We start from the raw sequence: 24223 nt of genomic DNA on the forward strand, positions 1-24223 counted from the left end.
AAAACCCGAACGGGCACCATCCGCCAGCGCCACAAGATGTCCTTCTAACATAACGAATGAAGAAGCAAACAGCACCGTCCGCTACAAACCAAATGGAAACACTTTTACCGCCCCAAGGCGCTTAAAGTTTTTCGAACGGATTAGGCTTTTGTAATGTTTCGATGAGGGGAAGTGGCCGGGTGTTCCGGATAAAATGGGGGGGTGGGTGGGAGTTGGGAGGTTCTCCTATTTTGTTGTCTTCGCAGTGGCGTAGCGTGGGTTGTCAGCACCCGGGGCAAGGCAAGTAATTTGCGCCCCCTAACCCGTGGATTTGCGCCCCCTAACCCGTGGATTTGCGCCCCCTAACCCTAACCCCCAGATGTTGCGCCCGGTGCGGCCCGTCCCCCCTGCACCCCCCACGCTACGCCACTGCGTCTTCGTCACAACCTCGTTGACGTTTCTTTCCTCAACCCGCATGGCCCAGAACCTGCCCCGGACCGAGTGGCTCCCCCCGCCGCGGGGGTCTCCCTCGCCTCCCTCCTCCTCCTCCTCCTCTCAGGCGCGCCGAGGCCTTGCCGGCAACCAGAAGCCCCGAAGCCGGAGATGGTGGAGCGTCGCTTAGCAACCGCCCCTCCCGCTTCCAAACAGCGGAGGCAACCGCTGGAGCCGGAGCCGCCGGGCGCATGCTCCGTGGGGCCGGGCGGCGGGGATGTGGCTCCGCTTCCCCTTCCGGCCGCCGCTTCGCTTGGGTCCACCAGCTCCTGTCAGTATGGCAGAAGGGAGGAGGAGAGAGCAGCGGAGGAGCCCACTCCTGTGGGCGGCAGGTAGTCGCCACGGAGGAGGGAGTGGGAAGCATATGGCGGGAGCGGGAGAGGGTCGGAAGCTGCTCTGGGGGCGGCCAGGGGGCGGGTGGGTATGAATGGAAGGGGTTGCTTAAGGGCCGAGGCTTCCCCTGCCTGCCTGGGAAGGGAAATGGCTGCGAGGGTGGGCTGCTGCTGCTGCGTGAAGGGGAAGGCGAGGCCGTTCACAGGCGCAAATGGGGGCGGGGCGCCTTTTGGGGGACCCCGCGCTGGCCACCTGCTGCAGTTTTGGCAAAGGTCTGGGCCTCTTCTTGGCCAAGGGAGGAGTCTGAGGAAACGACGCCCCACCCATTGGGACCCACAGAGGGGCACCTGCTGCCTGCTTGGCCATAGAAGCAAGTGGGGGGGGGGAGGGAGGTGACAATGGGCAGCTGCCACTCTCTCCAGCTTCTTCCCCATCTCTGTTTTTTGTAGGTGAGGGCGAGAAGCAGCTGTGCCTCTGCCCGCCTGTTGTTTTTTTTTAATCTACCTCTCTCTGGGTGGGATGGCAAGGAGGATGGAGCCAGCAGGCCTGCCCATAAAGAACAGGTGGGCTGGGAATGGCAACAGCTGATCCAGCAAGGCCTCCTCTTGCTTGCTGACTTTTGTTTCTTGGCCAGGGGGGGATGGGACGTAGCGTTGAGGACTCTGGCTTTATTTCTTCACTGTAAAGAGGAAGGGGAGGATGTGCAAGAGGGGGAAGAGTTAGCAGTACTGTGCCACTCGGAGAGAAGGAGGGGGGGGTGAACAAGCAAGCAGAGTTGTTCTTGCCTGTATATGCATCCTATTCATAGGTGCCAACTCCATGGGGCCTGAGGGGGCCCGAGCCCCCTCAAAAATTCGTTTGGGGGGGCTCCACCCCCCAATAATTTAAGAAAATTATTAGGCACCTTGCCAAAAACCGTGCAGGGGACTCCAGCGAACGCCTCCCAAAGTGACCGGGAGCTCCTGAGAAGGGGGGGGCAGGTTGGTCAGTCAGAGGAAGACCCCCAGCGGCGGGACTTTAGAAAGGAATGGAGCCGCGGGGCCGAGGAACGGCGTATTCGTCGCTGGCGAGGGACCGGGGTGAGGGGAGAATGGAGGGGACGGGAGTTTCTGCCGCCGGAGCGGGGCTTTTTTCTGGGTTCGGCTAAGGTGATGTTGGTAGGAGGGGGTGGCCGCCTCCCGGCGCGAAGCCTGGGGAGGGCAGGCCGGTTCTTGCGTGCAAAAGCACCACTGCCATCCTGCCGCCAATATGGACCCCGGTATGGCCCCCCCCCCAATATTTTTTATAAGTCGGCACCCCTGATCCTATTTGTGCCTTTTCCTCTTGGCTTCTCAAGGAGACAGTGAGCGAGCAGGTAGAGGACAATGGCCAAGTGATCATCAAATATCCTGAAACATTAAAACAGGTGGAACATGGTTTGGGGTCCATTAGAACTGGAGAGAAGTGAGACTTAGGGGTGTTGTGGAGGTGGGCTAGATAAGATATGAACAGACATTAGTATGCATATGTGAGACCAAGATATACTTTTTCTTTTTGGTAGTTGCTGCATTTATTTTGGTAGTTGATGCATCTTTCGTGGAAGACTTAGATGACTCGTAAGTATGCAGTGTTTTTATTGTAGATGATGGCTTTAGACATCTGTTTTTCTGGTATTCATTGGCAGGTCACTTCATGCAGCATGCTCTTCTTACACATGAGTATGTTGCAGAGTCCAAATGCATAAAAGTCAATCACCTTGTCATTCACATATGGACCTTCTCTGTGGTAGGAAACACAAAAGAAAAATAAGAACCTATAATGAATTCAAAAAGAAATGGGGTTGTAGTGGGGGTGGGCTACAGAGAGGAGCAGGGAAGCAAAGTCCCTTTGTGCAAGCAGAAATTCACTTGTTTAGTGTGGGATTCCATACATAATTTTTTATCCACATTGCTGACATTTAAGAGGAGAAAACTAAACACAAATCAGATGCAAGCAATGCTTCCTGGCACCTGACTGCCCTTGTGGATCCTGCCACCCAATGCTGTTTCCTCGCTTTGCCTCTAGAGTGGGTTAGCCCTACATCCACTATTTTAAAAAAATCACTTTGCTAGCAGCTGTGAAGCATGTTGCAATCTCCAATGACACAGCAACAAACTGTCAGAAAAGTGCACACAATGTGAATTTCAAATTGGATTGGTATTGCCCTTTCAGCAACTTACCTCCACCAGCTGCTTGGTGCCAATAAAGCTCATCAGAAATATCTCATCTCTTAGACACTTAGTTAAGCTGCTGACCCAACTTTCAGGCTTGCAGAACAGTCTGGGCTCAGATACTGGCTTCATCAAAACTGTTTCTCTGTCTGGGTTTGAGTTACAGGCACCTAAATAGCCATGCTCCCTCTATTATTATTATTATTATTATTATTATTATTATTATTATTATTATTAATTTATTTAACTGTCCTACATCTGAAGTTCACAACATAAAAATAAAAAATGAGAACACCAAATACATAATCAAACAAAAACAAACACAAACCAATAGCCACCACCCCCACTCCCCAAAACACATAAGCATTTCAGATCAGGACTGTGAAGCAGGGGAATGGGATTTATAGCTTTTCTTTTTCCCATTTTCCCTTTAAAAATTGCCACCCCAACTGCTGACCGCATGTACGACAAATACTGCATGTTATAGTATTTGTTGCTTGCAACTGCTTTTACAAAGGGGTGAGTGTGGGCGTGGGCACACAGGATACTAGTGCCCTTATCTTGTCTAGTTTGTCTGTAATTTAAATACAGAATCATAGAAACTTAGAGTTGAAAGGGACCCCAAGGATCATCTAGTCCAACCCCCCGCAATGCAGGAATCTCAGCTAAAGCATCCATACAGATTGCCATCCAACCTCTGTTTAAAAACCTCCAAGGAAGAAGAGTCCACCACCTCTCGTGGGAGTCTGTTCCACTGCTGAACAGCTCTTACTGTCAGAATGTTTTTCTAAATATTTAGTCAGAATCTCCTTTCTTGCAACTTGAAGCCATTGGTTCTTCTCACCAGAGCAGGTCCCTTCTCCATGTGACATCCCTTCATATATTTGATGATGGCTAGCATATCTCCTCTCAGTCTCCTCTTTTCCAGGCTAAACATACCCAGCTCCTTCAAGCACTCATAAAACTTACCTTCCAGACCTTGATCAGCTTAGTTGCCCTCCTCTGCACATGTTCCAGCTTGTCAACATCCTTCTTAAATTGTGGTGCCCAGAATTGGACACAGTATTCAAAGTGTCGTCTGACTAAGGCAGAATAGAGTGGTACTATTACTTCCCTTGAACTCGACACCATACTTCTATTGATGCAGCCTAGAACAGGGTTAGCTTTTTTTTTGCTTCTGCATCACATTGTATTTGTTTGCTCTTACAGTAATGAAGACCCAACTGAAATACATTTGACTTGTTCTTACAGTTGTAATTTTAAGCTTGATTTATATTGCAAATATCTTGCAGATTGCATGCTGCACTTTTACTTATTAAAACACTTTAGAAATGTAAGAAATGGACTGTAAAGTAACACAATAGACAAAGTAAATGTTGTGAACTGTATATATAGACTATGCCAACAAAATAGTGATGTATCGGTTGTTTACCTTTATAGATATCAGATAACTAATCTGTAATTTGTGTTGGCAAATAATTAGTTGACCTTAATCGCATGCTCAGAAATATCATATGCCTGGAACATGTTAACCCATTTAAGCTTTTTAAGCCTCTTACAAATTATTTAAGACCTATTAATTTTGGTGGTGGTTGCTACTATTACTACTAATAATAAGCATAATTTTTTGTATTGCTTAAGTGCATAGGTAAAAACATTTTTAGTGTGGTCTTCAATATTTGTGATGTATTGCTAGTCCACACGATAATGGTTATCATCATGAAGGATGGGAATGGTTTACAGTGGTACCTCGGGTTACATACGCTTCAGGTTACAGACTCCGCTAACCCAGAAATAGTGCTTCAGGTTAAGAACTTTGCTTCAGGATGAGAACAGAAATCGTGCTCCAGCAGCACGGCAGCAGCAGGAGGCCCCATTAGCTAAAGTGGTGCTTCAGGTTAAGAACAGTTTCAGGTTAAGAACAGACCTCCGAAACGAATTAAGTACTTAATCAGAGGTACCACTGTATATTGGGATGCGGGTGGCGCTGTGGGTAAAACCTCAGCGCCTAGGACTTGCCGATCGTATGGTCGGTGGTTCGAATCCCCGCGGTGGGGTGAGCTCCCGTCGTTCGGTCCCAGCTCCTGCCCACCTAGCAGTTTGAAAGCACTCTTAAGTGCAAGTAGATAAATAGGTACCGCTTTATAGCGGGAAGGTAAACGGCGTTTGCCTGTGCTGCGCTGGTGCAGGCTCGCCAGAGCAGCTTCGTCACGCTGGCCACATCACCCGGAAGTGTCTCCGGACAGCGCTGGCCCCTGGCCTCTTAAGCGAGATGGGTGCGCAACCCCAGAGTCGGTCACGACTGGCCCTTACGGGCAGGGGTACCTTTACCTTTACCACTGTATATGCCGTTAACAGCAAGGTATAAAGGAGTCTTCGGTAGTAAAAACAAGCTCTTCTCTTGCTTTTGCATTATTTTAATAAAATGTATAATACTTGTCAAGCTTATTTAATCAGTTACGCTTATTTCTTAGGTTTAAAGAGAACCGTAAAGATGACATTTGGCTTATAGATGTGAGTATAACAGCAAAAAAGCAAAACAAACAAACCCCACACCACAAAACTATTAAAAAAAAATTATCTTTGTTTGAAAAAAGCTTCTACATTCATGCTTATCTTAATCTCTACGGAAGAAAAAAACAAGTTATAAATACAATACAATACAATACAATACAATACAATACAATGAATTATACTTATCAGGAGTGGATTCTCATAATACATGAGGGTTTAATGTAGGTACTCGTTGCTGTGTGGCCCTAATAAAAAAGATTCCATTGTTGAAAAATCTGGAGTGCAAATGTTAATTATGTTGATGGGCAGATAAACTCTTTGTAATGGTATGATAATCCAAAAATTGCTTTGTTTCAAGTTGATCGCATGCAATTTTGCTTTGCGTGTGTGTTGTGTCATATATAAAAAATTGTAGTGAACAATATGCTACACTACTGCACATTGAAGTATTACCTGGACAGCACTGTTAATCTGCAGCATTTTAAAGACATAGATACATGAAATTTTTGTTCGCTTTTATTTATTTTTTCAATAAGTATAATTTTTGTATAGTTTTTAATTTTCAGAATAAATGCCCTGTAACTGAACTGATATTCTATTATCCAAGCAGGTACTGGAAGAATTAATTTTGTTGTAGAAGTATAATGATGAGCAAACTCAAAATGTACTGCTAAATAGACAAATTTTGTGCACATTTGAGAAATGTGGTAGTTTCCATCTGTCCCCATGGGTGGTTTCATATACAAGTACATGTTTAATAGTTTCTCCAAAGACTTCACTGGCTATGTGTTTTTGTTGTTGTTGTTTTTTGCGTGTTCTCAGTTTTATGCACCATGGTGTGGCCATTGCAAGAAGTTGGAACCGGTGTGGAATGAAGTTGGTAAAGAGATGGGAAGCACTGGTTCACCAGTCAAAGTTGGGAAGATGGATGCAACTTCTTATTCTAGTAAGTGCTCTAGTAAGGTCTTCTGATCTGTGTTAGAATTTTTACTCTTTGAAAGTAACGTGAAAGCCAGTAAGTTAACCGAACACAGATAAGCAAATTCAGTGTTGGTACAAAGCTCAGTGGGGAAATTGGCATGGCCTCTTGACCTCTATTCTTTCATGGAAGGATGCACATCATCTGACAGCCTGTTCCTATAGAAATAGGATTATATATGCAACAGTTTGTATGTTATAAAAATGTCTGCTGCTGTTTGTTTGCCACTACAAGAAATGCCAGTAATATGTTTTTGAATATTGTAATTGTATTAATTAAAAATGCCCTTTTAAATGCTTGGTTATACTACTGTTTGTTTGTAGGCATTGCCTCTGAATTTGGAGTTCGAGGCTATCCAACAATTAAACTGTAAGTAGAATTTTGTGTCTTGTATATTAAAACTTTAGTGCTTTGTAGTATCATTAGTGTCTCTTGTGCAAAGTGTTCCATTCTGATGTATTGGACCATTATTTAAGTTTCTTCTTTGTTCCCCACTCCTGATTCACCTAAAAGCTAACTGATGTTGTGAGGAACATCATTGCTACTTAGCTGGCCCTCCCACTGCAGTAAGGCTTTTGAAATACGTTGCTACTGTGTGTTCATAAAATGTGAGCCCTGGATTGAACTTTTTCCAGTTAACTGTATGTGCTAAAAGTATTGCAGCACTTGAAATATTCATCCAAGATGTTGACTATTATTTTACGTAGGTTAAAGGGTGATTTGGCATACAACTATAGAGGACCCAGGACCAAAGATGATATTGTTGAGTTTGCAAACAGAGTAGCAGGGTGAGTATTTATAGCTTCAGTTTTGTATGGCATGTGGAGTGGAGAGTATGTGCCAACAGTAGAATGTGGGTGACTTAGCCCATGGTGCACTATACAAGCAAAGTGGCTTAATGTCATAACTGACAATTGATTACAGTATTCTGAGGTAGCTCATAATTCTGTTTCATAATACATAAATATATGTATATAGAAAGAGTGATTCTATGAAGTGACATCTTGACTTCTAAAATCCAACCAAGTAATGTGTTTAATCTAGCATGCATACATGAGCCCTTGAATCTGTTGCAGGTATCATATTCCACCACCCCCATGCCTCTCTAAACCGTCCTTTAGTTTTATTTACAAAGCCTTTAGATTTCAGTCTTACAAACTGTTCACATAGCTCAGCCCATGAATATCCTGGTCTTGACAGGCAGTATGATTACATGAAAAGATTTGTCACCCAAAGCCGCTTGTTTAATAAGTTATTAATATATGTGCTTGTCATTCCAAGGTCAGTTCCTTCTTATTCTGTCAGAAGGAGGGTGGAGATCTTTGTTGTTGTTCCAGAAAATTTGTGAGATAGAAAAATTAAGCTACAGTTGTTGATTAACTGTCAGTTAATAACAGCACTTTTTCCAGACATCTCTTCTGTGCATTAGTATGTAGTAACCTATAGTTGTCACGAGATGTTAAGATAAAATTTAGCCACCTTATTTCACCTTATTGTGATGTCTGTATGGAACTATTTAGACTTTAGCAGCTATTTCTTTAACAAATGCCTGTGTTCAATTCCTAGAAGTCTTACAACATCTTGAAAAACATAGCTATCATAGTAGGAAACACTGGGAGAAAATACATCTAACAACATGATGAAATTACCACTACAGTTCTTAATTAAGTCTTTAAAATGTTTCTATATTGACTCCAGTAATGATGCAACTATAGAACACAGTTGCTGAACTGGAAAGCTAGGATAGGATGATGTAACATTTCCTAATAATTATTAGATGCTAGATGAAAAATGCTAGCAGGATTTCCCTTCCCTCATTTTTTTTTTAAATGCGTCTTTATTTGGCTTGGTCAAGGCAAAAGTTCACTAATGATTTTCATGTGTTCTCAGATTCTAAACACTTAGATAATTTCTTAGTGCTATCATCTGATACTTGAAAGTGCATCCTTTTAAAAAATGAAAATAAAGGTTTTTGGTGGATAATGCCAGTACATGAGGTTAGCACATTGTAGTTGATTTCCTACCCCCCACCCCAATGTCCGCATATAGCAATATGTGTAAGTGTTGAAATATTTACAAGAGAAGACAAACTGTTGTGATTCAGCATTCCTGTATTGAGTTCTCATTGGTACTCAGGGACAGCAATTGGAAGCTGCTTTTCTTGCTCCCATTTATCTGTTTTCTTTATTTTATTCTTCAGGCCTATTATTCGACCCCTCCCTAGCCAGCAGATGTTTGAACATGTGCAAAAGAGGCATCGTGTATTTTTTCTTTACATTGGTGGAGAATCTCCATTGAAGGTTTGAAACTTCATTTAAATTTTTGTTTACTGATTCCAAAAGAGTATTACATTTTAATGCATGCTTCCTAAGATTGTTCTGGTAGCTGGCATCTCAACCGTAAGTAATTTTACCAAATCTGCAAGGGTACTTAAAGTTGCAGCTTTGGGACCATAAATAAATAAATATATATATTCAGTGCAGTGAGGTATATATATTTAGATTCATAGAATTGTAGAGTTGGATTTAATGATGCTATGATGAGAGAAATCAGTGTTATTCCCTTGAAGAAGAAGATTCCTAGAAACTGAGTTGTTAATCTCCTGGAAGTACAAAAATGGGCCTGTGGATTGTGCCTCTGGGATTTCATACCATAACCTACCCTGCAAATTGGAGGAATGGTGTGGGAGGGAATGGACGAATAAGAGTGCTACTTCTCTGTCGCATGACATCATGAGGATCAGCTGGCAGTAGAAAGATACATTGACATAGTATGTCTATGTTGAGACACAGTCACAAGTACTTAAGGCCAGGGTCAGGAACTTGAAGCCTAAGGTCTTGATGTTGCTTTCAGATTAGTTTTGTTGGGGGCTGTGGGAAGCAGAGAGGAAGAGAAACATGAGGGGAAAGGAAGAGGAAGCTAGAATAAATGGAGAGATGAGAAATTAAAAAATTTCCTCTGCAAGTGATCAGTAGCCATATGCTAAGAGTGATCTGTCCCTTCTCCGGCAGCCTCCTGGGAAGGAAGGATGGGTGAGAGAGAGGAAAGGCTGTTCCTCTATGACTTCAGGCCCCAACACCAGCATGCAGCTCTCAACCCAAAAAGGTTCCTTGCCCCTGCTTTGGTGAATGAGGAACCAACATTTAGCAGTGAAACATTGTATTTTTGTTTTGCTATGTTTGTTATGAAGATCGAGAAACTGTTTTAAAATGTCTATTTGTTTTTCCACAGGAAAAATACATAGAAGTTGCTTCCGAACTAATTGTTTATACCTACTTTTTTTCTGCCTCAGAAGAGATACTACCTGAGGTAAATTTATTCAAGAATGTATGTAAATAAACACTGTTAGATTACCGTTTAAAATGTTTGAGGTGGTGGTGGTGGGGTGATTTCATGTTTTGTTTTGGTATGCTTTACATGAATGCAAGTAAGAGTTGTCATTTTAAGTCTTTCTCCACAATCAGAAATGAGCCATTTAGGTGTCACAATGCAGCATGTCCAGTTACGGCTTTGTGAAGTAACCACAGCTGATAAGGCAAGGCACTGTTAAATTTCAGCTCCATTAGCTGTGGAATCAGCACCATCTAAATTTAAGAAGAGACTCTTATTGGGCACACAGTTTAGTCGCACATGTTCTGTTTAGGTCTGTCTTTCCTTGAGGTCTTTGAAAAGGGGGACGGGGCTGATTCCGGTTCTGATTTTTCTTTGTGTGAAAGGTGTTGGGAGTATAATTCTGTCATGTTCTACTTGACAAGGGAAAATGGAAACAGAACACCTTCAATCACTTAATGGGAGACCATGGGTGATGAAAGTGATTTGTAGAGGAAAGTAACGTTTACTTAAATTATTGGAGGTTGCAATGGTAAGGCTGGAATTTAACATCATGCCTTGCCAGACAGAACAGTCTCCCTTCTCCTCCTCCTGCATGCTGTTCTGTGGGTTCTCCTGACACACCCAAGTGGATTTGGGGATCAGGAGTGTAGGGGCGAAAGCCTCATTGCTCTAGTGAAAGCCTTTGCAGTGACTTTCGCTAGCACACCTGGTTAGTGGAAACTGGTCCTAAGTCTTCTCAATAAGATTTTGTATCATTCTCTCTCTCTGTGTGTGTATATGTATATATATATATATATAGAGAGAGAGAGAGAGAGAGAGACCCAATGTTCCTTTACAGTTAGTGTTGCTCATTCACAAATCTATGCTGTAGTGCACTTAAGATAGTTAGATCTCTCTGATCCTAGTTTGCATTGTCATGCAAAAAGAAGTTTAAAAGATGTGCCCTATACTAGTTATATTTGGGGAGGAAATGTAAATACTTTACCAGCCCACATTAATACTATACAAAGATTTTTTTAAATGTGATTTTCCCCATTGTGCTGTCATTGTTTTGGATGACAGATGTCGTATAAGAGTTAGATCCTCTCATGAAGATGACCACAGTGGTGGTGGTGGTAAGGTTCAAGGTCAAGTTCAAAAGACATTCCTTGCATTTTTATTCTTTGGCAGCATAGTTGCATTATTTCGTGTGTGTGTGTGAAAGAGAGTCACTAGTATGCCTTTAGGGCTTGGTGCACAAAAAGCAATGAGGCTATTTTTAATGTACACAAGGCATCATCTATTGTCTCTGCTGGCTTCCAGTTTGTCCCACTTTGTGCTAATTTTTTTACTATCCTCAGGGTTTGAAACTGCAAAAAATAGGGACAATAGAATTTTAAGTTATCTAGAGAATAAAAGAACTAAGGCCAAAATCCCTTTAAAAAACATTTTTAATAGGAAAAGTACACCATGCTTTTACACTAGAATTTTTCTGAAAGTGTCAAGAACACCTTACATATCTATGATATAGCAAACAAAAATCTTAACATTTATTCACCAGCTAGCTTCGTTATGTAATACACAAACCTTTTAATCGCTACAGATACTAAACTGGAAAATCAAAGCTAAATTTCTGATTTGTTGAATAACTTGAGCTATAAAAGTACAGTGGTACCTCAGGTTACATCTGCTTCAGGTTACATCCACTTCAGGTTACAGACTCCGCTAACCCAGAAATAGTACCTCGGGTTAAGAACTTTGCTTCAGGATGAGAACAGAAATTGCGCCGCGGCGGCAGGCGTTCCCATTAGCTAAAGTGGTGCTTCAGGTTAAGAACAGTTTCAGGTTAAGAACGGACCTCCGGAACAAATTAAGTACATAACCAGAGGTACCACTGTACAAAAATAAAATTTCCTCATATCCAACCTCCTTTCTTAATAGAACATTTCTGCACACAGTTAATTTTTTGGTATTGTCAGTTTTCTCCTTCAAAAATGTTGCCTATCTTTTATGTCATCCAACTGGGGGAAAGAGATTGGGAAGAATATCTGCATCAGAGGTCAGTGTATTAGGTTGTGATGCTTACTCTTAATTTTATGTATGACTTACAATTTATATCCTGCCTTTCTGCATATAGCACCCAAGGGAGCTGACAGCAATACAAATGAAAAATATAATGAGCCCAAATAACAGACTGAGAAAGCAAATAGAACCCATAAACCAGTCAAAGAAACCAACAGATGTAACTTTTTAACTTACAGGTCATCGTAATATATTTTGATGTGACGTCAGCCTAACAAGCCAATGCTAATTTAAAATTAAAATCTTCACCTGTTGAAAGAGAGACATTAAAGAGGGTGGTGATATAGGCATCTTTAGGCAGGAGACGCCATGGTGCTTTTCTTTTTTTTATACCTTCACACTGTTTGTTTTTATTCAGTGACTTCGTGTTTTATGAATATTTATAAGCCACTTCATGGTCTATAACTGAAAAGTAGAATCAATAAAAAATTGGGAAATATAAATGTAACCTGAAAGTTTCTTTGTGCCATTAAAGTGTTTGCTTTATCTTTTTTATCTTTCAGTATGTGACACTCCCTGAGATGCCAGCTGTTATAGTTTTCAAAGATGGAACTTATTTTGTGTATGATGGTAAGTTATAGATCAAGAGTAATATGTCAGTAACATGTATTGGATTCCTCCCCCTGCATTTTAAGGATTCTAGCCCTAATACGTCTCAGTCTAGATGCTGTTACATACGTCTCAAAAATATCAAAATGTGTGTTGATTGTGCACAGTCTTTGATAATTTAGAGATGTAAAAGCAGTGCCATGCTGGCTCAAACTGTGACTTGCATCTGTGTCATGTGCTTCAAAGTAGGTTGTTCCTCGTATTTATTAATTATAAACAGGCACTCTGTAAGTTTCAGTTGTGCACACGGAGTTTTGTTAGGCCTGGTGTATATTTTAATTCCCTCCCCAGGTTTTCTTTTCCAGTTGACTTGGGATTCTATAGCAGTTCTGGGGTTCCTTCCCATTAATATTTTTACCTGAAGTTGTTGTTGGTCTGGTAGTTCTACAAAATTTGAAATTCCCCAAAGTCTGCTGACACTTCTTTCTTCTTGCTGGATGTTGCCACTTTGGTTACATGTGGGTTTGGATTCAGACCTACTCTTCCATGAATGGAAGGGCTCCTTCCATTTATGGAAATGAGTCAGATCCAGTAGAGGCTGCATCTCTGCTTACTGAAACTCACAGTGACAGAAGAGAGGGAGGGCTATTTGGGTAGTTGTCACTTAGCTGCACCACCTGCCCTGAAGAGTACCTTAATCCTCTGCAGCAGATTATAAGGGGGGCTGCCATTGAGTGGGACAATTGGCTAAAATTGCCTTTCGTCTACAGAATAATCCATTTTTGAGTTCCACTCTGAGCAATTTTGAATCCAAACAGTAGATTGACACTTGGAGAAACAATATGCTCTTAGTATGTCCAACCAGTAGATCGCAGTCTGTGCAATCCTCCTCCCAAAAAGCTCAACAACTCTGGGCACTTCCCTCCTAAAAGAAGCTCAACAACTCTGGGCAATCCACCCCCATCCCCACTCCCATGCTCCTCCTCCCTCCAATGGCAATAGGTAGATCACTGCCAGTTTTTTATACTGGGAGAAGATCACAGTCTCTTGGGAGTTGGACATGCCTGGTATATATGATAGTGTTAGAAGAAGGCATGAGCATTTTATTTTTTCTTTCACTGTTTTTTCTTTTTCTTTTTAAAGAATATGAAGATGGTGATTTGTCATCCTGGATAAGCAAGGAGAGATTTCAGGGGTATCTTAATGTTGATGGATTTACTCTGTATGAACTTGGAGACACAGGTAAGATGACCTTCCTTCAGAACTTAATTGTACGCTACGTTAACACTTTTGTATGTAAAGTCAGCTGCAATTTTTAAAAGCTGCTTTATGTTGTATTATGCCTGGGAAACATCAAAGGATTTTATGGATTATGGATTTTCCACTGATTCATGTCCCTTCTTCAGATCCTGCTTGAATGATGCCAAACATTCACACCACTTCTAATGCTAGTAATCAGCACTCTTCAAAACTCCCTTCCCATGGAAAGCTAAATCTAGGCTAGAACTCCTCTCCCAGACATGATATCTTTTTGTGGGCAGCAAATTTCAGTCTTGTAATCCCCACATATTTTGAAATGGGACAGTTCTCCTGTAACAGTAACCTACTTGAACAATGAATTATTATAGGTGATAGGCATTGTGTAGGACACACACAGAATAACTTCAGAAGAAAGTTTAATAGTAGTGATGGACTTTCCAGCTTAAATTCTCTATTCTGCTCCATGCCTTCCATCAAGGTATGTTGTAGCTTGTGTATCTATAAGACCTTTCCATTTGAGAAAGTGCTTTGTGGTTGGGGATGAGTAGTGCTTTATTTTCAGTAGCATTTCCCATTTCTGGAGCATATGGCAATGCTTATATATATATATGGTTACAAAATAGCTGTTCTGTTTTCTTTGTGGATGGGAGGTTACTTAAATAAGAAGCATCTTTCTGTAGACATATGCTAAATTTAGTTCTATGTCTTTTGCTTTTTAGGAAAACTTGTGGCTATTGCAATTATTGATGATAAAAACACTTCTGTTGAACATATTAGGTATGTTGGTGTGTATACGTGATAAAACATAACAAACCATTTAGAAAATGACACCTCTTGAACATCATACTGCATGAACCCTGCTCCAATCCCTAACTTGTCTGTTGTTGGACTACGTTGTTTAAAAACTAATATAAAAGGAAGCTGCACATCAAAAACAAGCCATAGGTTTATTCAGATATTATTAATAAAAGGAAAAGGGCATGGTCCTATGTACAGTTACTAGGAATTAAGTCCCGGTGAAGTCACCATTCATGGGATCAGGTTTCCCTTTTCTTTTTCTGCCAATTTTTTAATTGATTTTCCAAATTATTACAAATGAAACCAAATTAATTTAATACAATCTCATTTTTTTTAAAAAAAAGCTGGTTTCCTATCCCATTACAAGCTATGTCCAAGATGCATCTCCACTGCTCCATCCATTGCCGCTTCAGTCTCTAGCTGACATCATTTCACTTGCTATTGTTGTCCATTCATTCAGCTGCCCTTTTATTACCCTTTTAATCAGATAAGATTGAGCTGTATGTCATACATAGGAAGCTTCTGTATTGAAGGGCACAGACAAATACAGTCATACCTTGGTTGTCAAACGGAATCCGTTCCGGAAGTCCATTCAACTTCCAAAAATGTTTGAAAACCAAGGCATGGCTTCCGATTGGCTGCAGGAGCTTCCTGCACTCAATCGGGAGCTGCGTAAGCTGCGTTGGATGTTCGGCTTCCAAAGAACGTTCGCAAACCAGAAAACTTCCAGGTTTGTGGCGTTTGGAAGCCAAAACGGATGAGTACCAAGGCATTCAACAACCAAGGTACAACTGTACTCATATAGTATGTAGTGGCAGAAAACTGAGTAGAATCTGGATTTCTTGCAAGTCAGGAGCCATGGAGCAGTCTAGATGTAATGGCCAAACCGTCCCTTGGCCTTCATAAACAGGTTTTATGCTTAGGTACTCCCTTCTTATCTCCATGGCTCATTGTGTTTCATTGCTGAATGTACAGCAATGCTGTACAATACCATTACTGAACAGATTCTGTTTATATTTGTGGAAATACTGTGAAATGTTTCTTTTTACAGGTTGAAGTCTATTATGCAGGATGTTGCAAAAAATTATAGAGACCACTTTCATAGGTACATGCATATATTTAATCACTTGTTAATTGTTCCTAATCGTGTGTTAAGTGGGTTGAATAAGTACTACAAATTCTAGTAGTTTTGAGTGTGACAGTTAACAAGAAATCCATTCATAATAGCTAGGTAATCTTAAGACTATATACACAAATTGTCCACATTTAGGAGAAAAGTAGAAGAAACTAAGCTTTAGGGATTGCATACGTTTTGAAAAAGTGTGTGTGCTGCATTTTCTTTTAAAAAAGACTTTTAAAATACCCTAACACATGTATGTCACACATTTGCTGTCTGGCGGAGTACCTTCTGATGTCAAGATAGAATAGAAACTAGGTTCTTCATTGAAAAAGTATACATTCACAAATAACTGTAATGAGAAATAAGTAATACTGAGATGGAAAAGCTCTTTTGTTTTATTAGATCTCTAATATGTGTGCAGATCGGTTTACCATATTGACATCAATTTAAGCTGCAATTATTAGCCACTTGAAAATACAAATATTAGCTCATGCAGAGCAAGATACTTTTGCCTTTTTTAAGCTTTCAGATATATGAACAGACAGCCAGATCCTAAATGGCTGTAGCTAGATGTTTATCCTGGCACTACTTTTCTGAGAATAGTTTCCTGGCCCAAAGGGACCAAGGTACAGGAGATAGCAAAGCTGTACAACAATGTTGCTACCCATGGGTTTTGTTCAACTAAGGGCAGCTCTTCTGGAGGTTGTAAATTACTTGTGCAAAAATGATGAAGCGTTAGAGTGGTTTAGGGGAATTCAGAAGCAATCTAAACAACTATCACCTTTTTATCTAAGACAGTGCATTCAACATTTACATTTTCTGCTGGGACAGTTAAATTCTTTACCAAGAAAAAGGAAATGTGCAGAATTATTCTATTTTTGGGAACTCCATATTCGGTTCTTAATTTTTAATTCTGTTGTTAGTTGTGGGGAGGGGCAAGGGGTTGTGCTAGTAGGCACTGGAGTGGCCCTCTCACATTCCTGGCCACTACTGGTAATATTGTTTGGCCTGTCCAGGTTCTTAGGATCCAATAATTCACAAGGGTATAAGATCCAACTGTTTAAATAAAAGATGTACACAGTCCCTTGCTTTTGCCTAGCTATGGGTTGCATCCAGTGCTCTGTTAGCAGAGTTCTGCTTGCACATCGAGACTTCCATTTCCTCTCTTCCCCCTGTGTATCCACAAAATCTGCACACATAGGAGAGGAGGAAGAAAGTGTGTTGTGTGAGCAGAGCTGCAGCACTGGATATGACCCTGTGTTATCCTCCTCACAAATACAGTTGCTGAAATTAGTCCATTTTTTATAATTTGAAGTAACTACCATACACAAGATTCTAGCAGTGGATAATTCATAGAAGTAGAGCACCTGACCTCTTGTACACTGCTTTGGAAGAGTTGTACTAAAGGGTGGTTTGTAACTAAAATGAATGGATTAGATACTGCTTTAGAACTGTTTGTTTATTGTCCACACTTTCCACTTAGCCAAGAAAATATAGTGGAAATAAAAATGCAGGAAAGCATAAAATGTGATTAATTGGTGTGATCTATATTAAGAGGAGAGTATCGCTAGAACTTTGAAAAGTAATAAGCGTGTTAGGAGTGTTAATATAAAAGAACTTTTTGTTGTGGGCTTCATGCTAAGTCACACATCCCTTAAATCAGGATCCCTCATTTCCCCACTCCCCATGGGTTGGTGAGACCGCCCTAATAACAAAAGGTGATTTAACACCTGACAGAGTTCAGGTGAAGTAGCTGTTACCACTGATCAGTGTGGTAACAGTAACTTCCTTTAAAGACACACTTTCCCTGCCGGTCAGCTGATTGGCTCTGGGAGCAGGGATTCAAAGGAGCTTGCTGTAACTGCTGATCAGCAGTTGCAGCAAATCTGTTTGGCAGAAGCAGCTTCGATTCAAACTGCTGCCTCCAAATGAGGAACCTCCAAGTTTGCCTCCAAGTTCTCCAAATATAGATGGATGCAACTTGCTGTCATTTTTTAAAAGTTAGGTTTAATTAACAATTTGTATTTTGACTCTTCACAGGAGCTTCCAGTTTGGCCATATGGATGGTAATGAATACATGAATAGTTTACTAATGGAGTAAGTATGTTTTTGAGATTTCATGCTGTTAATATTATTTGTGTAGCAAGGTTTATATTTTGAAACTCTATTCTTGTGTTTGCTGTAAGCAGGTTACAAATATCTGTAGAAAGAGAGCATATAAACTTGGTAGATGTGTGAAAGTTGATCAGTACATGCATTGGTTTTGCACCGTGTAGGATGAGATACTCTGCCCAGTGATTGCCGTCACAAGAATGGATTCAGCATGTTCCCTTCATGGAATCACTGTGAACCCTGGAAATTTATCATATGAATTGTCTCTGCCAAAGTTACACACTTGTCCTAATTTTATGATTTGTACTGTTTTGTGTGTGTTTGCATTTGTGTTTAAAATAAATAGCACTTGGATATGGCCCTTCAATATGCAATAAAACCATTTTACTTTTAAAGAGAACACTTTCATTATATATAAAACCTAGATATTTAAAGTTTGTATATAACGTTTTCCACTAGATGGCAGGATGGGATAGTAAATGGAGAGAGAAAAGGCACATAAATGGGAGCTGAACATGAAATACACACACACACACACACACACACACACACACACACAGATTGAGGCTTATATATACTGTGAAATGATTACACACCATTAAGGAGAAAAACATATTAGGAACTTACGACTTTGTTTTACATGCTTGATGGATTTTGAATTTTAGCTATTGTTGCTGAGCTTTTGTGGCCTAGAAGAGGCGTATAAAGCTCTCAAATCTCTCTTTGAGAGGATTCAGAAGGGCAGCTCCGGGTTGTGTTCCATTGTTTCAGCAGAGAAATAACCCTTATTGTTCCTGAATAGAGGCTCAAATTACACCAAAGCTTAAGGCTTCGAAGATTACATCTGTCTGATACCTATGTTTCCCAGTAGAAATGAGGCCATTCCTGCAGATCAGGCATGTCCAACCAGTCGAAAGCTCAACAACTTTGCTGAAGGCTCCCCCCCAAAAGCTCAACAACTCTGGTCAATCCAATGGGTAGATCACTGCCAGTTTTTTATAGTGGGAGTAGATCGCAGTCTCTTGGGAGTTGGATATGCCTGCTGTAGATAATGAGAAACCATGCTTAGCTCTCCTTGGCTTGGTCCACTTGACAAATTACAATATTATTCCAAATGTAGCCTGTAGATATCGTTAGCAAAAGACATGCTGCTGGAGACTATAGCAAATGGTACTTTTGGGCATGTTGTAGAAGTTAGTAGCTAGCTACAGTGGCAGTCTAGGGGAATCAGATTTCTGTCTATCAAGGTTGTCTTCATTCTGCTCTAGATACCATGACTTGCTGGCTACTAGTATAGTCTTCGAAAGCACGTCAAAGTGCAAGTAGATAAATAGGTACCTTCCGGCGGGAAGGTAAATGGCGTTTCTGTGTGGTGCTCTAGTTCGCCAGAAGCGGCTTAGTCATGCTGGCCACATGACCCGGAAGCTGGTTGCAGACTAACACCGGCTCCCTCGGTCTATAGAGCGAGATGAGCCCCACAACTCCAGAGTCGTCCACAACTGGACCTAATGATTAGGGGTACCTTTACCTTTAGTGTAGTCTTGTCCAGATTCACTTGTTGTATCTGCTGTCGCCCCTCTTTGTTATGCATTGGGAAAGTGGACTATGAAACCTTTGTCAGAAGCAAGATGGTTAAAGCTGAACCTTGTATGATTTTTCAGTGTCCTAGGAATGTGGCAAATACTCCACTACCACCACCTCATTTGGTCTTCCTGCAAGAAATGAGTTGAATCACTTGTTCAGATACTATAGATAAGATAGTTGCAAAGTCAAGTTGCCAAGAAGCTTTATAGTTCTTAGGTGCTCTATTAATAAATTGAATGCTGATAACTGATAGCTTTTTTTCTTTTTTTAGTTCCTGACTTGTTCGATTTTACTGTTTCAGTGATCTGAAAATTCCCACTATAGTTGTATTGAACACATCCAATCAACAGTATTTCCTACCTCATAAAACTATTGAGAGTACTGAAGATATGGTTCAGTTCATTAATGAGATCCTGGAAGGCACTGCAGAAGTAAGCCTTTCTCTTTTATTCAAAATCTCTTTAACCAATTCTTGAACTGCTCAAAGACCTAACAGTTTGTTGGCTATCTTACTTCATTTCTGTTTTCTGATTTGAATGTGCAGTACCAATGTTCCTTGAAAAACAAGAGTCGCTGGAAAGAACTAACATTAGAGACAGCCTGGGGACAGGTCCTTGCAAGGGACCCCAAGAATGTCACAAGAAAATAATTTCCCCCTTCAATGGAAAAACATTATATATCAGACTTCATGGTGAAGAAAGGTGGATGCAAGCTGAAATATAATTGACTAGTGCTAATGCCTGTTTTTACCCTTGAATTTTTAGGCACACGGTGGAGATGGAATTCTTCAACGGATCAAGAGAATAATTTATGATGCCAAGTCTACTGTAGGAGTAAGTAATGTCCCATCTCTGTTAGATAATGTCTAAACGTATATCAGATATAAAATAGGGACAGTACTTGCCAAACATCCAGCATATTAAGGTCCTCAAGTTACCCATCCTAACATCAATATCTAATTTGATCACATGATTTTGGGTGCTGGGTTCTGTATTTTAAAGAAGTTTGTTACAATATATCTGCCTTTTGAAACACACATCTTGGCATCAGGAATCCAGACATTTGGCAGCCCATATCAGCAGAGTTGCTTTTAAGGGCAATTTCCCTTAAAAATAGCTCAAAAACTTCCCTTTTTAAACATTTATTTTTAGATTTCTGGCAAAACTTTAAAAAGCTCATGAACTTTGGCTGAAAAAAAGGTCAATAACTTTTCTGTCTGGATTTTCACTTTTTGAATACGCCAACCCTAGCTTAGACGGAGAGATGGGTCACAGAAACCCTTTGAAAATCAGCTTCCCTCTTTAAAGTGCTCTCCATGGAGTCAAGCAATAATCCTTGTGTTGACTGCTGCCATGAGTTTCCAAGACAGTGATAGCTATTCCCAGCAGCTGCAGGCGTTGTGTGTCAAGCCCCGAAACCCACCCCCATGGAAATAAAGACACAAAGGAGACAGAATTTAGTTTAAAGGTTAATGGGCAAATTTAGGCTACAACTTTATTGAGTACACAAGTGTAACTGGTATTGGCTTAGGCATTGGTATCTAATGACTATAACTGGCTCCTGCCACCCAGCAGGTAGCCTGCAAAGCGTAAACTACCAGCAGAGGGAGCTCCAACAATGGCTATTGACTGGTGCTCACCTCTGGGGTTCCCGGGGGTCCTGCCATGGCCCTAGCTCCTCCCCAGGCTTCGGCCGAGATCCAAGCCCCCGGATTCCTTTAACAGAATACCCTATCAAATGGAGGGGCAGGTGATGGCCACACCTCCCCTCCCCACATTCCCCTAAACCAATGCCTAACCACCAAACCTTACAAATTTGTGACGATTCTAAGAGGTAGGCAAAAACACAGCAGCTGCTGCCAATCTGCCACATTGGAAAAAAATCCTACCCGGCCCCTGTTCCAAAACAGGAGTCCAAAGCAAGGTCTGACCCCGACCTAACAAGGGGTGGTGAGTGTTCGGCAGCGCAAAGCAAGAGGAGGTCCCCACGACGTGCTTCTATTTAAATACTCTACTCCCAATCAGGCCACCACGCTGATTGGCTAAAAGCCAGTGGCAAGATCGTGGCACCACTGGCGGTTGCAGGGAGTCCCAGGGCTGCGCGCAACATGGACCCTCGGTTAGGAGGATCCAACTTGTAGATATATACAATATGTACTACTGGTAATCCATGTGACAACTACTGCTGAAAGAAGCAGCATTTGTTCAGATCTTTAGCAGATGCTTCAAGAACCCTTAAAACTCACTTGTCAACTGGTTCAGCTACCTCCTCTCTGTACTCACAGCACATCTGGAAACCTGAATGATGTTGTTGTTGGCCTGCCAGAAACACAAACAGCCAACACAAGAACAATAAGTTACATGTAGGTCTGTGCACATATTTCCATAAAGACATAAAATCTGTTTTGGGGGCAAAGACTGCATAGATGTACACAAAACTTAGTTTGTGGAATTGCCCTAAAATAGAATAACAATTATAATGGCTTCAGGTAGGTAGCTGTGTTGGTCTGACGAAGTGTGCATGCACACGAAAGCTTATACCCAGAACAATCTTTGTTGGTCTCTAAGGTGCTACTGGACAATTTTTTTAATTATAATGGAGTTAATTTGGTCTTAACTTGATGAATCAAAGATGTTTGCGGGGAGAGTACATCAGCTTAACACACTGTAAATATCAGAAGCTTTTAAATGAAAGACAAGTCCTACTAAATGCACGCTCCTATCCACGTCTGTGCAAAAGCTTAAGTCCCATTGAGTTCAATGGGACTTAGCCCCAGGTAAGTGTTTTAGCACTGTAGCTTTAGTAACATTTGCTGCTTCTTATCCACTTGATATACTGAATGCCGACCTTCGAGATTTTCACAACCGCCAACTTCATCGGTTCATAAACTCCCTTTAAAATAAAGTCTTTAGGTGAGCGATCTCCACTTACTCTTTACAAACCCCCTTCCCCAAAACCATGTGTAGATATACCTGCAGCTCAGGAAAACACTCCATATATCTGATGGACCGTATTCTGTGAAAGCTTATGCATTGATATATTTGTCAGATATTGTCGAATTGTCACTAACAGCTAACCATTTCTCAACAGTCTGTTTTCAAGAGTTCCCCCCTTCTGGGCTGCTTTCTCTTTGGTCTACCACTGGGTGTCATCAGCATCATGTGTTACGGAATTTGTATGGCTGACTCTGATGGAAGATCAGATGAAGCGGAAGCATCTAAGAAGGAAAGTACAGGGCGGGAACTGACTGATGAAGGCACTGAAGAAGAACAAGAGGAAGAAAACAGTGAGAACCGTCTAGAATTTCCAGGTGGCGAGCAAGAACAGAAAACTATATTTGAAAAGAAAAAAGACTAAATTGCTTAATTAAAAAAAGTAGAATTTCAAAATATAGACTTATTTATTGAATTCATCTATTTACCTGTGACCTTCAGAGATGATGAACTTTTTGTTTTACATGCATGTGTTCCAATTGCTTGGCCATGAAGAATAAGTGGAAGTCTGGGTTTCAGAGTCCTTTACTATCTTTATCCTGCTGAAAAGAAATCAAATTAAGGGATGTATATATGAGCTATTTTACAGTGATGCACACTGAAGTTCTTTCTTTTCTAGCTACTGATTTTCTTCTTTCTTTTCTAGCTACTGAGAACTGGTTAACAATTATTTTAACTATGTGGCCAAAGTAAATAAAACATTTAAAAAGGACTGCAGGAATGTTCTCAGCCTAGAGTGAAATCTGTAAATGGGGAAACATACCTTTGGGACATTACATAAATGCTTTTAAAAATGGTCAGTATTGCTTTGAAAAGCAATACATACTTCATTTTATTTCATTTTTTGTAATAAAAAGATGTAAATTTTAGATAATCTGTTACAGAAGTCTCATGGCAGTGCTAAACACAGGTATTGCAGTCTCTCTTTAGTTGTTTTTTTGCAATTTTAATATTCTTCAAAGTAGTATTTGCTTACTGGGTCCATTTGCTATTGCATTATATTGGTCCAATATGGCTCATTATTAAAAAATCACTTCTGTATTTAACTTAAAAGGAAAAAACCTTGCTTTTAGATGAAATTTCCCCTAATCTTGACAAACTGAAGGTTTCATTTGCTCATGACAAAATTAGTGGAATATTTTTTTCTGTGTGTCTGCTGCATGATTAATGACAAGTGTTTCTTCAATATGCCAAAATATTTTTAAAGGTGGGTTAAATCTTGCAACAACTGTGACTTCTGCAAGTGAAAAACACATAAACAAATACTTTATTGGCTTGTTATCAGTGATACCTGCATTTGGCATCTCAACTACATGTTGATTGGACAGAGCAATTTAATTATCTGAAGGACTGTTAACACTTCTAGAAAAGGGGGGTATTTGTCGGTGCAATACATTTTCATTAACTGTTAAATCACATAAGTCATCTCTAATACTGTCCCTTGACATTGAAAGCAACTAAGCTCTCTCCAGAGTGAAGATCTCAAGGGATAAGCTATAAGATGGTGTTTGGAGTATTGATACCATGGTGATTACCATAGCAACCAAACCTATGCTGCTCATTTTCAGAACTACGGCTGTGTCACATACAGTTGGAAAACTGAAAAATAAAAGCTTCCCAGCTTGTGAGTCTTGGTAAAGCAGTTTGGTGTAATATGTATGGCTACATATGTACATTCTCAAAAAAGAAATTTTAAGCTTGGATAAAAAAAGTTTTAAGGAATTAAGACTAGAAGATAAGAATTTTTTGTCCTCCTGAAGATAGGGAAACCCTGTAGTACTTTAAAGCCAATCAACTTTCTAAAACATTCTAAGCAAACTAATTCGATTTACATAGTTTTGTTATTTAGAAGGAAATTAAGCTGATAATAACACAGCTGTTTTGAAAATGCATGAGTTTTAAAAGTAGGGTTCTCCTTGATAAAAAA

General features: G+C 40.6%; 2 protein-coding genes across 2 annotated transcripts in view; one reads left to right on the top strand and one right to left on the bottom strand.

Moving 5' to 3' along the window:
* Positions 1-24223, bottom strand: part of CCDC102B (coiled-coil domain containing 102B) — a 544870-nt gene that overhangs the window by 95655 nt on the left and 424992 nt on the right. The window lies entirely within an intron of this gene.
* Positions 638-23935, top strand: TMX3 (thioredoxin related transmembrane protein 3). The gene is made up of 16 exons (XM_082235273.1): positions 638-803; positions 2345-2399; positions 5468-5507; positions 6330-6453; positions 6810-6855; positions 7194-7274; positions 8687-8786; positions 9718-9795; positions 12384-12450; positions 13573-13671; positions 14409-14466; positions 15539-15592; positions 17648-17704; positions 19605-19734; positions 20068-20136; positions 22394-23935. Exons 1-16 carry the CDS (start codon positions 689-691, stop codon positions 22658-22660), a joined length of 1440 nt encoding a protein of 479 aa, XP_082091399.1. The 5' UTR covers positions 638-688; the 3' UTR covers positions 22661-23935.

This window comes from Podarcis vaucheri, assembly GCF_965113315.1.
Source record: "Podarcis vaucheri genome assembly, chromosome: 8".
Classification (NCBI taxonomy): Eukaryota; Metazoa; Chordata; class Lepidosauria; order Squamata; family Lacertidae; genus Podarcis; species Podarcis vaucheri.

What these genes read in the sequence shown, in the direction of transcription:
- TMX3 (XM_082235273.1), top strand. Translation starts at nt 689, where the DNA reads ATGTGGCTCCGCTTCCCCTTCCGGCCGCCGCTTCGCTTGGGTCCACCA. An exon ending in ACTTCTGTTGAACATATTAG is followed by an intron (nt 14,467 to 15,538) that starts GTATGTTGGTGT and finishes TTCTTTTTACAG; the next exon opens with GTTGAAGTCTATTATGCAGG. An exon ending in ATGAATAGTTTACTAATGGA is followed by an intron (nt 17,705 to 19,604) that starts GTAAGTATGTTT and finishes TTACTGTTTCAG; the next exon opens with TGATCTGAAAATTCCCACTA.